The sequence below is a fragment of the Anopheles cruzii genome, chromosome 3, assembly GCF_943734635.1.
Source record: "Anopheles cruzii chromosome 3, idAnoCruzAS_RS32_06, whole genome shotgun sequence".
In the NCBI taxonomy this organism is placed as follows: Eukaryota; Metazoa; Arthropoda; class Insecta; order Diptera; family Culicidae; genus Anopheles; species Anopheles cruzii.
This window is the reverse complement of record NC_069145.1, coordinates 8,886,774-8,902,907: the sequence shown is the minus strand read 5'-3', so window position 1 is coordinate 8,902,907 and position 16,134 is coordinate 8,886,774. Positions and strand designations below refer to the sequence as shown.

Below are 16,134 nucleotides of genomic sequence, written 5' to 3'. Positions count from 1 at the left end.
GTCCTGGAAAAGTACCACGTGGCACGAAGCAGCCTGGCACCTGAAACGGGAATTTTCCGTCCTTTATTTATTTATTTATTTATTCATTTATTGTTATAAACAGTTAACTTAACGAGCGCTTAGTAATCGAAAGATTGCAACGTTCAAGTAAGCGAGGAACCGATCTTCGAGGCTAGGCTCATGTGGCTCATCCACATTTTTATTGGGAATTTGTTCAACTTGACCCTAGTGCAGCTTTAAATGGCGCTTCCGAAGCAATAACACTAGCAGTTGTAATAACCTTCGATTTGTCTGCGCAGCAAAGACACGGTCACGTGGCCAACAAAGCCGCCCAAAGAAAGTAGAGAGCTGCCGTGCTAAGTGTACTCATCTGCAATCGACCGGTGTCCTTAAATGCGGCTACCCACTCACGTGGCTCTTGCAGTTGCCCTTTTTCACGGGCGGCTACCTGCAGAACTTGATAAACGAAGCCAGCGAAGGTCGAATCGAGTAAGCGCCGTCGAAGATCACCAAACGATACTTGAGGCGGTCGTAGAAGCCCAACAGGGTCACACAAGATTTGACGAATTATCTATCCATTAGTGCTCCCAACACTTTTGCTGCTCCTTTGTTGTGCGGCTACGAAACGAAAAGTGGCCTCGACTGTCAACCGCCAATGCTGACCAATGGTTGTTCGTGGGGCGCCTCTACGGAGCGTGGTTTTTGGGGTTTGTTTGACGCTTATTCTGCATAATAAATGCGAACAACGCCCGCTCGGTGTGCATTGTCTGGCGTGTTCCGCGTAAGCACGTGCGCTGGTTGTCAGGTGTTTTTCATGGCGGCTCGCGCTCGGAGTCCACAGTATCAGGTTGATATGATAATGGACCCAATGACCCGACCTTACGCTCCGCCAAACTGGCCGTCCTCGGTGGGTGTTGTTATAGGGGTGGTGCTCCACGCCCGGGCTGTTGTTTTTTGAACTACTTTTTCCCCCTTTGCTTATCGTGGGGTGGACAGGGCCAGGGCGTTACATGCCGCCCAAGCAGTGGTGAGAGTTACGCGATCCGCTGCTAGCGAAAGAGAGCCCCGTGGAGATCGGATCGCTGAGAGACTTGCTGCTGGCCAGGCTGGTGACTTCGGAGGTAGCGTAGAGATTGCGACCGAGGCTCACAACCCGTCGAGTCGCGCACGCAGTCGGACGGTTTCGGGAATTGGTCTTGCCGTTTCGGTTCGTTCCTGGTATTCTGACTTGCTTCTTCGTAGGCAGTTTGTGGTCATAATCGACGACATTATAGTGATAATCTTGTTTTGGACTGTGTGATCGGTGTCAGCGTTGCTTGAAGAATAGGTAGGAAAAGTGTCCCCGTTTAACGGCCAAACGGTAGCAACAGCAAACTTTAAGATTACGATAGGTGAAACAATGAAAAATAACATAAACTTTGGCCGTGTTGGCCGGTTGGTCAGCGCTCCAATCCGTTAAGTGACGTTGGGTCTAAGTTTCCCGTGAAACACCAGGAAGTGTTCCTTCAGCTAGGGTCCGTGTACTGCGCGTCATTCCGAACCGTAACCAGTTTGGTGGGCCGCGGAAGTGCAAGCCACTGCATCTGCGCTGCCAATGCTCTTTTGTGTTGGCTCAACACGCTCCACACAACCTCGGAGCCGCCAGCTGAAAGGGGTCTTCTCTGGACATTAAGATGCATTGTGGGCCGTTAGTTTGCCGGGAGGATTGCTGCAGCTGTAGGCGGTCCTTTGTTTGTCAGATGCATAATGCCCTGTTGAACTGTTGCATCGTGACTGCAACCGGGAGACTGTGGCGGATCGGTGGTTATTCAACCCGCAGGCCCGCCTTAAGACATCGCCCGGCAGCGTAGAAAAAGGCGTAACGAAACGAAACCTAGTGCCTCTAGATTTCTCCTACTCAGTGCGGCCCAGTCCGTTGATGTGGAGTATAAACTTTAGTCGCGGGCAGCAAAACATTCAATGGTCGCTATCTTTTTGTCGCTATTGCAGCCGACTGTTGATAGCGGCCATAACCAAGTGCGCCATCGGCGGCAGACGGCGAAGGACGGGGGCCCGGAATCCGGAAAACGAGTGAAAGCCGTGTCAGCAAGGGAAATTTGTCCTCCGTTCACCGGGCACCTAAAAGGGCCCGAACTGGTTGATCATAACTTTTTTCTATCCCGCTTTGTGCGGTGGCCTTTTTACGACGGGTTTGGAGGATTTACGATTGTGTAACCTGCAGAGCAAGAATCAAAGATCACGGAATGTTTCACAAGCTCGCCTGAGGGAAGCTTTAAAGTGGAGATCATTCAGCCTTTTTATACTTCAAATATATTAGCTTTTTATTTTTAATCTCGCGCATCCTCGCCATCACGCTTGAGCTCTGTGTGAGGAACGTTACGTAACGTCTTATTAGCGGCTAGTAATAAAACTAGTAATGGTGTACTAGCGATCCAGCGTTCGCTGCTACTCGGCTCGATCGCTTTCTATCCTCTTCGTAAATGCGCCGTTGGCTTACGCTCGTTTTTTGTAAAAAATGCGTTAAACCAAAACGAAGCTCTGTAAAAGCTTTTAAAAATAAAGGGAAAATCGCTCGGGGAAAAATGGCAACCTAACCAACCTCCCTAGTGCAAGGCAACACACCTTTCGGCTTGGTTGCGTCGAACGCCGCGCTTTCTTTATTTTACCTCAGGCCGCGACCACTGCCTGGCCACATGTTGGCTAGTCAATGTTAAAAACAGTTGACCTGCGAGCGATGGGCTGTGGTTGGGATAACACTCCCCCTACTCTCTCTCTCTCTCGATCTCTCTGCCTCATAACACGAACTGGTTGTCGCAGGATAGACATTTTAGTTGCCATTTTTAATTGGACGCCGGAATGTTGGATGGATGATGCGAGACTACGCCGAAGAGTGTTATGCAAAAATGATTAATTTCGACCCCAAACACCAGGTGATCCAGCGGGGCTGACGCCTTAGTAAAATGTGTGTGCCATAGCCATAACTTACACGGTTTATCGTTTTTTATCTATTTCTTTTTCTTCCCTGCTCGGGCGTCTCGGCTGCGCCTGTGTTCCCAGTGTTTGAATGACCTTCCCGACGAGCCGGGGTCGAGGTGGCACTGATCACATTTTTCAACGCTTTTTGACTTTTTTCGATCGTCGACACGACGCCACAGGTGCCCTTCGTGATCGGGCGACACGGACCGGACCGATTAGCTAATAACACGGCCCGCCTAGTCGCAGCCACTAACGAAGTGAATGGTGCGCCTCTCTTCGGTGTCTCCCAAGCTCCCCCGAAGATAAGCTCCCCATTGGCAGTGGCCATCGCGGACTGTGATTGATCGAGCGAGTCCACGGAGTGATCGCATGTGATGAAATTTCGCCCGCGATTCCAATCCACTGCCACTTTCGGCGGGAAAACGGATCGCAGATTGCAAACTGTTCGGATCGGATCGGAGATTATTGTTGTGGGATGTTTAGTGTAACAATAAACCAAGTTGGTTGCTCTATCGTGGTGGTTAGATGACCAATCTACGGAGAGTGTGATGCGATCAGTTCGCAGCCCAACGCTCCCACGCCGAAGCGTTAAGAAACGCGAACGCGAGTGTGGCCAATGGCGCATCCCAACCGCTGCACGCTGAACGCCTTTTCGATTCGTGTGCCAATAGACGCAAGTGATTGGCACCTAAGAGTGCGTACTGTTTGCCCAGTGGTCGTGTTCTTTGCCACTCAACACCGCGGACACTGTTTGGACAGCGGGCCGCCCGTCCCTGCCTTTCGCGCTAATGGCCGCCACGCCAAAAGAATCGCCATTAAGCGCTTGGAGGGTTTGTTTTGTCAAATTAGGTTTTCCCATTTTATGTGACACCCATTACCGGAGTTATTTTCAGAGCATCTCAACCGTGGCCATGAATTGGTTTGGGTTTGGCAATTCCATTTAAATAGGCTCATCCACCGAGAAACCGTCCAGCCTTCAGGCGGAATTAACTGCATCGCCCTGCCCCGTTGCTTACGCCTCTTACGGGACATAACTTACCGGCGGGTTGAAGGTATCGGACAAACAATCGCACTGCTCTACTCCGAGGGTTAAATTACATTCTGCTACTCTATCGTCAAAGTCAACACTGTGAGACAGAATCTAAAAGCGATGGCAGTGGTGGCCGATTTATAATGCACATCATCCGAAGACTGAACTTTATTTGACTTTGAAGGTCACCAAAAACCGGCCGAGCATAATAAGTAGCCATGCGATGCCGGCCATTGCCTGAACTTGGTGACGACAGCAAGGTGCTGAGTGGAAATTAACGCCATTAAACGAAAGAATTAACACTCGTCGATTAGAAGATTGTCGTCGAAGAACTACGTCAGATTTTGCCAACTGACGGGATGTTTTAAAAACACGCACACATCCCTTACGCACATCCGGTTGTTCACCCGGATCGTCCGGTTCGTCCGCTTCCAGCGGGCTTCGGAGATGTTTTGGAGCGCTTTACGACACACCGAACCGTAATCGGCAAAAATAACAGATTTACTGGCCCAAAAATTACGGCGCCATCCTGTGACCATCCCGCGCCGCAAGGAGCGCGACAAAAACACGTTTTGCCAAAAAAACAATCAACATTAACCTTGTTAAAGACAGTGATTTATCTCGCCCGTGGCAAGGAACCGGTGGCTTTGGAATTGATAGTCCGACTCGACAACCGGCCAGGCAAAGCGGTCAGGGCCCGAAAACACACACAAAAGAAGGCCCAAGTCCAATTTGTGGTCTAGTCATCTGCCCCGAACCGTCTTCGCAAAAAAAAAAACAATGGAGATCTCGCAAGCCCAGCAGGCTTTTTATTATCAACACGACCGGCCCACACGATCGGCGTCAGCATCGGCGGAACGATCGAACGGTCTGAATGCGTATTGCGCAACCGGCGAGCCTCAGCATGGCGCGTGAGTTGCGCCCATGCTGCCGCGTGCCACGGTCAAGGTCCTGCCGGCCTCGCTGGCGGTACATAATTATGGGACATTAATAGTGGTGCGCCGATCGGCAGCGGCCACAGGAGAAAACGCACGTACGAGGAAAGCGGATAAAAAGCGGCCGGTGTTGTCGCGAAACGGAACGGCGTGGAAGGAAGTGATTTTGGCGGTTATTGCAACAGAAACCACCGGTTTTTTTGGGGGGGAACAAATAGAGTTTTTTTGTCCCTCGGCCACGGTGCTAACCAGCAGCAACACATCACGGGCGGGTTTCACAATGGCCGAAACATTTCTCGAACGGAACACGCGTGGCGTGGCGGTGGCATTGAGCCAGTTTTAGTGTTTGTTGCGCCACTTCGCTGCACTGGCGAAACATTGTCGTTGGCGTTCCCAATTTAAAAGTCTAACCCCGGAGAGAGAGAGACCCGATAAGAAACCTCTTTGTGATTTGAAAGTTACTTTCAAAACGGGGCGCAACGTTTAGCGCGTTAGCACGCTAGAAGGAATATTTTACTTTAAATGATTTTTATTGACCTCTGGTTTGGTTTTCGGTAAACTAATGTGTGTTTGATCGTGTTCGTTTGTTTGGTTGTAGACCACTTAACAGCGGCGCAGCAATATGGGTGTCGGTCAGGACAGTAGTTTGGAGGAAGGAGCCGCACGGTTGAAGGACTGGCTATCGACACAGCCTCATCTGCCACAAAATATTCGTAAGTATGCATATGGTTAGACAAAAATACGTTAATTTATGCGATCAAAAGTGGAAACAGGTGTGTTCGCCGCCTTTTGACTTTAGAGATGATGCTGAGCCAAAACCGTTTAAACATTCCGACGACGTCAGAATTATGCGTCTGCTCAAGGCAATACATAAGATCCATCGGTTAGAACTATAGTTCAGCAGATTGTGACGCATTTTATCATAACCATGACCGTATCAACGAGGTCCGTCCGATCTTGTACTAACCTGAAACACAAACCTCTCTTAAAGCTCTACTAGACACTACATCCATACAAAAGCGTAACGTGGACAGCTCTAACGCACTAACACTTTACTAATAAAATGGAATTTATATATTGTAATTTTCTAATCTATACTGTTTTTTTCTGGCACAGATCCGATGCTACTCCAACGGTATGTCCATTCGACCGGTGGCGATCTGGAGTACGCGAAGAAAATTTTCACCCTCGGCTACACCATCCGGCAGAACAATTCGCACATCTTCGAAGATCGTGATCCGCTCAGCAGCAATGTGACTTCCATCCTGAAGGCAATGTAATGAGTTGGTTTTATCTACCCTTTTTCTTCATGGTGGTAATGTTATCGTGAACATTTACCCCTTTTCAGCGATATGGTGCCTTTGCCGCCGGTAGAAGGATGCGATGACAAGTACATCTTCTACCGCCTGGTGGACTGTGATCCGGATAAGGTGCAGTGTAGCGACCCAGAACCGGTGAATCCACTCTAATCCGTGTACTTTTTATGCAACAGTTTGATTTTAATGACGTCATCAAGACGTTCTTCATCATCGCCGATCTACGTATGATCCAGCCCGACGTGCCGATGAATGATGGAGGCGACGTGCCGATTTTTGATATGAACGGCTTCACTTTGCGCCACCTGACTAAGGTCGTCCTGTCAACATTGCGCGTGTACATGCGATACACCCAGGTAAGCGGAGATCGTTGACCCCCGTACAGCTGGGGCTAGATGATGGACAGCATTAATTTATTACTTCGCCTCGCCAACGTCCAGGAAGCTCACCCGGTGCGCTTGAAGGCGATTCACGTGATCAATTGCACACCGTTTCTGGATCGTGTGATGTGCCTCGTGAAGCCGTTCATGAAGAAACGTGTCGCCGAAATGGTAAGTGGTGCTTGCCGCCGGTTGTCGACTTGTGGGGCGGGTTTTCTATCGTTTCGCCGCTTCCCGTAGCTTCACTTCCACCTGCCCAACTCGGACACAATTTATGCGCACTTTCCGAAGGCCGCTCTCCCCGACGAGTACGGTGGCCAGCAGTCGATCGTGAAGCACAAGGAAGATTGGTTCAATCGCATCAAGCTGCAGCGGTAAGACCCTGCAAATCTTAAGTTTAATATACGAATGCCTAATGCGGTGTCTTTTCTGTCATTACTGCCAACCGACAGAGATTACGTTACCGATGGGACCAGATGGAAAATCGATGAGTCGCGCCGGAGTGGCGGTAATGACCTGTGTGGAACACTGCGGAAGCTGGAAATTGATTAAACTCGAATGATTGTGATTAAGTGTTAAGCTAGAGCGAGAAAGGGAAGATTGTGTATACTCACTTTTATCTTCCACAAAGCTGTATATTAAACACACTAAGCACTGCAGTATATGACATCTATTCGGGAAGAGCATAAAGGGCCCTGTAAAACAATAAATGTAAGCTTTTTTGTATACCACGTGGGCCAAGATTTTTGTTTACTCAAACCAGTTGGCAGCGACCTGTTTAAAAAAAAGGAAGCGAGAACCACTCCATCGACAAACAGGGGTGACTTAAATAGTTTCTGAACTTTCAAAGAAGTTTGTCGATACGGGATTCACAATTTGCTTTGTTCATGTTGCGTTGCATAGCTTGTGGTACACGGATGTGTCATTATTTTAACATTTTTTTTCCAAAGTCAAAACAAAAATTAATGTGTTGTGTTTTACCTTTACTATGCAAAACTTAACAAAAATTATGCTTAAAAAAAATTCTGCTAGGCTCTGAAAATATCGAACAATGTAGCAGACTGTCATAAAACACTGCGTTGCTATAATGCTTTTGTAAACAAACCGTGTGTCATAACCACGCGGTGCTCACCACTACAAAGACGACCGGCAAGAATCACCACCACACGCCACCACTTCTACGGAAACCCAAAAGACCGCGCATTACCGATCCACTGATTTTATAGCTTCCGTTTGTTTACCTTCTGTGTATGACAACTAGTTCACCGCCAAAACGGTGCCACAAATTGATGGACTTCGGAGACTTTTGAGTGTGATCTAACACCCGCTAGTGGATCGAGAAGGTGCGGAACGAAGGTGCGGTACGAAGGTGCGGTACGAAGGTGCGGTCGTCGGCATCGTAGCGGTTGGTGATCCAGTGCTCGTTTTGTTATAACTAACCTCAACTAACTCGCCGCCACGATGACGGTGTTTCACTGGACGGAGTGGAACATCCACACGACGGCGCTAACGCCGCGCGACTATCAAGCCGAGCTGCTGTCGATGGCGCGCGAAGAAAATTTGATCGTTTGTCTGGCGCACAATTCGGCCAAGGAGTTCCTTGCCGTCAAGTTGATCCAATCGTTGCGCTCGGACCGAGCGCAACCGGGAGCACCGCGCAAAACCATTTACTTGACCGAACGACCGGATCGCGCCCTGCTCGCCTCGATGGTGGCCAACTTGACGGACCTTTCGGTGATCACGATCGACGAGAATCCGACGGATCTGGTCGATCGTGACACCGACGATGTGCTGTTTTTCTCCAGTGACCGTGCACTGCTGGAGCACCTTAACCAGGGCACGGTGCACGTGGAACAGATCAGTTTGCTGATCGTGGACGATTGTCACAAAATGTACGGACACCGGGAACTGTTGGACATTTGCCGTCGCATTGAACGGTGCAATCGGCGGCGGACGAAAATCATTGGGCTTGCCGGTCCACTGCACGGGGCCAGCTGTGCCCCAGAACGGTTGTGCTGGGAGTTGCAGTGTCTCGAGCGCTGTTTGCATGCGCGCATCGAAACGGCCAGCGATATCACCAGTGTTCTGCGGTATGGACACGACACAAAGGACGATCGCTAAAAGAAGGACTCAGTAAGGAAGGCTAGGTTTTTCTGTATTTTTAGATTTAGCACAAAGCCCACCGAACTGATTCTGGAATGTACACCGGCAAAGCCATCGGTCCTAACGTGCCGCCTGCGTACGTTGGTGCAACGCCAAATCGATTTCCTGCAAGACCATCGGTACGATCCGCTCGCCATGTACGATATGGATGTGAACGATGGCGAAGATTCGGCCACGGGCGAGGCTACGGAAGGTGGTGAAAATGACGACGAGGAAGGTGTGTTTCGGCGCGAACTGCGCTCCATTCCCGATCCGAAAATGGCCCCCCTGCGCTACTTGCACCAGTATCTCGAGCTGCTCGACGAGTTCGGTCCCTGGGGTGCGGATCGGGGAGCGCTCGAGTTGCTGGCCACGATCGAGAAGGAGAAGATTCGAACCCCGTACGAACGGCACTTCCTGTTGCTGTGCATGGTATCCACCGTTCTGGTGCAGGTTCGATCCATTGCTGCGGCCGTTTTCATCCGCCACACGCACGAGATGGATCGCATCCGACACTACTCGACACCGAAGGTGCGCCGATTGCTCGAAGTGCTGGCGTGGTTCGGTGAGCAACAAACACGTGCCAAAGATCGCACCATGGGACATCCGATGCTGCAGCAGCAGCAACAACAGCCGCAGAAGATCCCATACTGCTTCTGCCGTACGGCGGAATGCAACGAGCTGGGCAAAGAGTATTACGCATTTGGAACGCAAATCGGTGATGTTGGCGAACGGATCGATCGGATGACGGAACAGCTACACACGGTGCGCCATTCCAGCGATCGCTTGCTGCAGCGGTACAAACTTCTTGCCGATGCTTCGTCGAACGAACCTGTGAACGGTGGCGTGACGCATCATTCACCCCGTCACGCTGCCCCTGAGGGTCGAACGGGGAACTTTCGGAGACGAAGATTACTGCCGGGTGGTGGTGGCGGTGGCCCTCCGTGGCTCGCTGGGTATCACAGCTCGCAGCACAAATCACACGATGGAGCAACGACGGAAGCACTGTGTGGGTTGATCTTCTGCAACGATCGTTCGATCGCACGCATCCTGTACGTGCTGCTATACGAAGTGGCACGATCCCAACCCGAGTACGCGTTTCTCAGCGCACAGTACACGGTCGACAAGGTGGTAGATCCGCTGACTGACGCCCAGCACGCGGCCCACGAGCACCGCAAGCAGGAGGAGGTACTGAAGCGGTTCCGGATGCACGACTGCAACTTACTGATTGGCACGTCGGTGTTGGAGGAAGGCATCGAGCTGCCAAAGTGTAACCTGGTGGTCCGGTGGAACAGCCCGTCGAACTATCGATCGTACGCCCAGTGCAAGGGCCGTGCGAAAGCTCCCGGAGCGTACCACATTCTGTTTGTTACGCCATCGGCCGAGGGCGGTCAAGATAGCACCGCGCACGAACCGAAGACCAACTCGTTGGAAGATGCACCCCTGGATGATGAGCTGGAGCACGAGCAGAGCTTGGACGTGTCGTCCGAGTCGACCATCGACCAGCACGATCGCGAGATAATCGAGCGATCCACCAATGCGATGATTGAGCGTGTGGCGATTTACAGAGAAGTGGAAAAGGTTTGGCGAGCTCTATTGTTTCGTTTTCGGTTCGGATTTGTTTTTTTGCGTCTTATTGGAATGCATAATTTGTCAACTGAATTATTTAAACCCAAAGTAGATTTTATATAAATGATACTAGTCGGTAAAAAAGTGTAGTTTGTATCTCCATTGCTTCATATTGTTAACTTTATGTTGCTTACGTTGCTGTATCATCCGTAGTTCGTAGTATCATCCGTAGTTCGCTATTGTTCTATATCATTTTGTGCCAACAGCCCTTGAATCCTTCATTGCATGGATTAGTAGTTTGTGAAACGGCAATCCTAACCTAATTGTAATCGTGGTGGTGCTTCGTTGTTGATTCCTCTTGCAGCTTCTGCTTTCCAAGTGCCGTAATGGAGAGCCCGCCGAAGGAGAGCTGAAGCATGCAGATTGCTTCAATCACTGCCTGGAAATCTATCGACCGGGGCTGGCAACTAATTCTAGTAACGCCTCGCTCGGGTTACAAAATGCCATCCAGACGCTCAACAAGTACTGTGCGAAACTGCCCAGTGACACGTTCACAAAGCTAACGCCCATCTGGCGATGCGCAACAACCGTCCGAAACGGGCGCATTCTGTACCACTACACAATCCGGTTGCCGATCAATTCACCGTGGAAGGAAGACATCTTGGTAGTTTCTGGCCAGGTCACCCAACCACAGTGGATCTCTTTAATCGTCCTTATCCACTGCAGGGTCTACCGATGCCAACCGAAATGCTGGCCCGTCGAATGGCGGCGTACATAACCTGCCGTATGCTGCATGCTGCCGGTGAGCTGGACCACTCGTTTCAACCGTTCGGCAAGGAGGCATTTCGCGCATTCGAGGCGGACTGGGAGAACTTCGAGCTGGACGAGCTAGACGCAAAGATTCTGACCGAAAACAACGATCCTCGCCCGGGTACCACGAAACGTCGTCAATACTATTACAAAAAGGTAAGTGATGTCGGACCGGCAGGATAGCTGTTTCAAATTTTACTGGATTTTCACCCTGCCCGTTCCGCAGATCGCATCAGTGTTTAACGATTGTAGACCGGAAGTGGGCCAAATGGCTTACCTGTACCATATGCGCATGGAGCTGATCTGCCCCATACCGGAAGAGCAAAACACACGGGGACGAAAGATTTACGCACCGGAAGAATCGCCGCAGGGCTTCGGCATACTGACCACGAAGCTTATCCCGAAGATTAGCTCCTTTCCAATCTTTACCCGTTCGGGTGAGGTGAAGGTCTCGCTTGATCTCTGCCCGCAGCGTGTCCGAATGACCGAGCGGCAGCTCGAGATGGTTAACTGTTTCGTTCGGTACACGTTCACCAAGGTTTTGCGGCTGCAGAAAAGCCTAATGCTGTACGATGCGAACGCCACCGACAACTGCTTCTTCATTGTGCCAACAATCAAGTGCCAATCGTCGCACGGACCACCGCCAAACGGCGCAGGTCGCGACGGGGATGTGCAGGTCGACTGGGAGTTTGTGGAGAAGATTGCAACCAACGTGGACTGCAGTGGGCCCACGTTCATACCGGACGAGGCGCGCAAAGGCTACGCGTTCGATGTGAGCAAGTTCCGCGATGCCGTAGTAATGCCCTGGTACCGGAACCGGGACCAACCACAATACTTTTACGTGGCCGAAATCTGTCAGCATCTGTCGCCGAAGAGTGCATTTCCCGGCTCGAACTATGCCACGTTCGAGGAGTACTACCACCGAAAGTACGATATCCAGATACAGAACGTGCGCCAGCCGCTGCTCGATGTCGATCATACCAGTGCCCGGTTAAACTTTTTGACCCCGCGTTACGTCAACCGCAAGGGCGTCGCACTGCCGACCAGCTCCGAGGAGACGAAGCGCGCCAAGCGGGAAAATCTCGAACAGAAGCAAATCCTTGTGCCGGAACTGTGCACCATACATCCGTTTCCGGCCTCGCTATGGCGTGCGGCCGTTTGCCTGCCGTGTGTGCTCTATCGCATCAACGCCCTCCTGTTGGCAGACGAGATACGGCGGCAGGTGGCGCGTGATTTACGTTTAGGGCGCGAAGATCTTGACAAGGTCGAGCACGGTGCTAAAGCGCCGTTCGAGTGGCCGATGCTGAGCTTCGGCTGGAATTTGGCCGATGTTTTGCGCAAAACGAAGGAACAAAAAGTGGCACAAGCCATAGCAGCAGCAGCAGCAACTGAACCGGCAAATGAACCAGTTTTGGAAGAAGCGATAAGCACCACGGAAGTGGAACCAACGCCACCAGAAAAAGAGGGGCCAAACGAAGAAGCTAACCACAAAGGTAAAGAAGGTGACTGCGGCGATGACAATCCACCCGAGGGGTCTCAAGATGAAAAAGCGAGCACCGCACTAACTGAAGACGAATCGTTGATGGAAATCGGAACCTGGTCCAACGAGATGGCGGTCGGGGTGGAAACTGACGACGGAAACGAATCAGGCGTTGGAGGTAGGATGTCTTATATGCGTTAAATATTGCAAAAGTAACATATCGTTTCTCTATGGCTGTCTAAGGAACTGGCAACGGGTCTTCGTCTTTCTTGCGCTACGAATCGGACTGTGGTACTGACAGCAGTGGGAATTATTACTCTTCAGACGATGATGATGAAGATGATGACTATCTGTACGACGGAACGGACGGGACGGGAGCTACGGACGATGATCCATCTCCCGGTGGGTTACAGGATGCACCGGGGAGCAACGAGCCAAGTGGTGCCAAAGCTGGCCCCAATCCGGACGGCGCGGTTAATCTTCCCGGTCGGTTGAAGATCGAGTTTAAATCAGAAACCGTCGCCGAAGCGATCGACTCCGAGCGTGATCTGCAACGGCAGCGTACCCAGCAGAGCATAATTCAGCGATCGCGCCAAAACGAACGGCTCTATCAGCTATCGAAAAATGCTGCCGATGGATTCAGTTGTTCCACGGACGAGTTGATGACAAACGCCTGCGATCGGCTTGAGGCGGAGAAGCGATTTGAGGAGCAGAAAAATCACACAAAAGATGCAATCCGCTTGCACGGGACGTTGGTACGGTGGAATGAACCGCTCACTGTGCGGCACTGGCGGAATCGTTTCGATGCGGGCGAAATGGCCACAATAGGCGCCCTGATGGACGATTTGGGAGGAAAAGCGTTCGTGGAGTTTGTGCCGTACATCGAAGAAGTCGAACTGTTTGAGCTGCTCTTTCGCAATGGTAGTTCCGGTGAGAGGTGGTTACGGTTGGAAGACCTGTACCGGTTGAATGAACGATTTTTTCCCGAACACTATACGATGCTTCGAGGGGGCTCCCATTTCGACCACTTTCTGGACGATGATCCGCAACAACCCTGTCGAGGGTCGGAACCGAAGACTATTACGCTTACCATCCGTGATCCTTTCCCGGCGATACTGGCCGGTGAGACCGCGTGCAATTATAAAGTGACACAGGAAGGCGAAAGATCTTGGACCACGGGGTCAATGCGGAACGGCCTTACTAACGGTCACACGTCGAACGAGATAGAAGGTGATGATGGCGAGTTTAGCTTCGACGATCAACCCGATCTGCAGCATCATCCGGGTCCGAGTCCGGCTATCATTCTACAGGCCCTGACCATGTCGAACGCAAATGATGGCATCAATCTGGAGCGATTGGAAACGATTGGGGATTCGTTTTTGAAGTACGCCATCACGACTTACCTGTACTGTCGGTATGATAACGTGCACGAGGGCAAGCTGAGCCATCTGCGCTCGAAGCAGGTCTCGAATCTGAACCTGTACCGCTTGGGACGACGAAAACGGTTGGGCGATTGCATGATAGCGGCCAAGTTTGAGCCACACGACAACTGGCTCCCGCCGTGCTACTATGTGCCGAAGGAACTCGAACAAACACTAATCGACGCGAAGGTAACAAGTGATATTGGAATAGTTCGTACAGACTGACCAGCAGATCGTTCTCATTTGTAGATCCCCGCCTGCCACTGGAATCTGGCCGATCTGCCCGACATCAAGCGGCTCTCGTGTGCCGAAATCTGTCAACTAGTCAAGGAACGGGCTCGGGCGAAGCGCAACGAAGAGCTAGTTGACCAGGAACAGAAGGACGATGATGGTGATGATGACGATGACGATGATGACGAAGAAGAACAAGATGATGATGATGATGATGATTCGCTGGACGAAGATGAGCTCGAGGATGGGTCAGAGTTTTATTCCTGCTTCATTCCGTACAATCTCGTCACGCAGCACAGCATCCCCGACAAATCGGTAGCGGATTGTGTGGAAGCCCTGATCGGTGCCTACCTCATCGAGTGCGGCCCACGAGGGGCGCTCCTCTTCATGGCATGGCTTGGCATCCGCGTGCTACCGATTCTAAACGGCAAACCGGAAGGAAAGCAATGCTCGAGATTGGATGCCGTATCAACGGTCGATATTAGAGAGTACGGCCACTGGATCGCTCCACCCTCACCGATGGTTCGGGCGAACATAACATTCGGTGGCATTTTGGCTGGCGCCAGTGCGACATCCCGTGAACTAGCCCGGTTACTCGTAGGTTTTCAGGCATTCGAACGCTCGCTTGGCTACCAGTTCCACGATCGTTCGTATTTGCTGCAGGCAATGACGCACGCTTCGTACAGCCCGAATCGTCTGACCGACTGTTACCAACGGCTCGAGTTCCTCGGCGATGCCATCCTTGATTATCTGATCACTCGCCATCTCTATGAGGATCGGCGACAGCACTCACCCGGTGCTCTAACCGATCTCCGGTCGGCACTGGTCAACAACACGATCTTTGCCTCGCTCGCCGTACGCCATGGGTTTCATAAGTACTTCCTGCATCTGTCGCCCGGCTTGCAGGAGGTCATCGATCGATTCGTACGCATCCAACAGGAAAACGGTCACCGTATCACAGAGGAGGACTACTATCTACCGGACGAGGACGACGATCTTGGTGACGGAGCTATCGGAGTTCCGTTCGGTGAAGGGGAAACAGCCGATGGCCAGACGCTGATGGGGCACGGAGTCGGTGAAGCCGAAGACGTCGAAGTGCCGAAAGCTCTGGGGGACGTGTTTGAATCGATTGCCGGTGCAATCTTCCTTGATTCGGGAATGTCCCTTGATACTGTGTGGAAGGTAGAATGAAAGGACGGACCATCGAAAAAGGCCGACAGCAATTTTCATTCTCTTCATTTTCGCTACCAGGTGTACCGCAAAATGATGGGACCGGAGATTGAAAAGTTCAGCAGTTCCGTTCCAAAGTCACCGATTCGAGAACTGTTGGAAATGGAACCAGAAACGGCCAAATTTGGGTACGTACGGCGCCATGCGATGTTATTTTATTTCGTTTTAACCATTTTTTGGACCTACATTTTCAGCAAACCAGAAAAATTAGCCGACGGGAGACGCGTACGGGTAACCGTGGAAGTATTTGGCAAAGGAACATTCCGTGGAATCGGGAGAAACTATCGTATCGCCAAGTGTACGGCAGCGAAGTGTGCCCTGCGGCAGCTCAAGAAGCTTGGGTACAGCAGTCACCACAAACGGCGGTAGAAATCGGCGGGTCATACGAATGGAAAAGCGCACCGGCATGCTGTGGCACTCTAGTCTTGGTCATCTAGATCAATATTGAGTTAACAGTAACTATAATTTTGGCGATCGAACGCAAAAAACCGAGGCCGCAAGAATCGAGGCCAATAAATCAATGTTTCTACTTAGGATTCGCTTAATACTGAATACAGAAAATGTTTGAATAAGTAATTTTATTTGGTGTATTTGGTGGTGTTTTATTTGGTGTA

The 16,134-nt window shown here is 51.1% G+C and overlaps 2 protein-coding genes across 2 annotated transcripts; both read left to right on the top strand.

Moving 5' to 3' along the window:
• The first annotated feature begins 1,190 nt into the window (after nucleotides 1-1,190).
• Nucleotides 1,191-7,296, top strand: LOC128273340 (alpha-tocopherol transfer protein-like). Its single transcript, XM_053011282.1, has 8 exons — nucleotides 1,191-1,327; nucleotides 5,540-5,654; nucleotides 6,058-6,217; nucleotides 6,290-6,371; nucleotides 6,434-6,613; nucleotides 6,698-6,808; nucleotides 6,878-7,011; nucleotides 7,090-7,296. Exons 2-8 carry the CDS (start codon nucleotides 5,564-5,566, stop codon nucleotides 7,187-7,189), a joined length of 858 nt encoding a protein of 285 aa, XP_052867242.1. The 5' UTR covers nucleotides 1,191-1,327; nucleotides 5,540-5,563; the 3' UTR covers nucleotides 7,190-7,296.
• Nucleotides 7,297-8,098: 802 nt separating this feature from the next.
• Nucleotides 8,099-15,889, top strand: LOC128273742 (endoribonuclease Dcr-1). The gene is made up of 9 exons (XM_053011776.1): nucleotides 8,099-8,727; nucleotides 8,803-10,360; nucleotides 10,713-11,012; nucleotides 11,075-11,314; nucleotides 11,385-12,816; nucleotides 12,882-14,248; nucleotides 14,309-15,472; nucleotides 15,542-15,648; nucleotides 15,715-15,889. Exons 1-9 carry the CDS (start codon nucleotides 8,099-8,101, stop codon nucleotides 15,887-15,889), a joined length of 6,972 nt encoding a protein of 2,323 aa, XP_052867736.1.
• Nucleotides 15,890-16,134: the final 245 nt, after the last annotated feature.

What these genes read in the sequence shown, in the direction of transcription:
- LOC128273340 (XM_053011282.1), top strand. Translation starts at nt 5,564, where the DNA reads ATGGGTGTCGGTCAGGACAGTAGTTTGGAGGAAGGAGCCGCACGGTTG. An exon ending in AGAAACGTGTCGCCGAAATG is followed by an intron (nt 6,809 to 6,877) that starts GTAAGTGGTGCT and finishes CGCTTCCCGTAG; the next exon opens with CTTCACTTCCACCTGCCCAA. An exon ending in AATCGCATCAAGCTGCAGCG is followed by an intron (nt 7,012 to 7,089) that starts GTAAGACCCTGC and finishes GCCAACCGACAG; the next exon opens with AGATTACGTTACCGATGGGA.
- LOC128273742 (XM_053011776.1), top strand. Translation starts at nt 8,099, where the DNA reads ATGACGGTGTTTCACTGGACGGAGTGGAACATCCACACGACGGCGCTA. An exon ending in CGTGGAAGGAAGACATCTTG is followed by an intron (nt 11,013 to 11,074) that starts GTAGTTTCTGGC and finishes TATCCACTGCAG; the next exon opens with GGTCTACCGATGCCAACCGA. An exon ending in CCAGAAACGGCCAAATTTGG is followed by an intron (nt 15,649 to 15,714) that starts GTACGTACGGCG and finishes CTACATTTTCAG; the next exon opens with CAAACCAGAAAAATTAGCCG.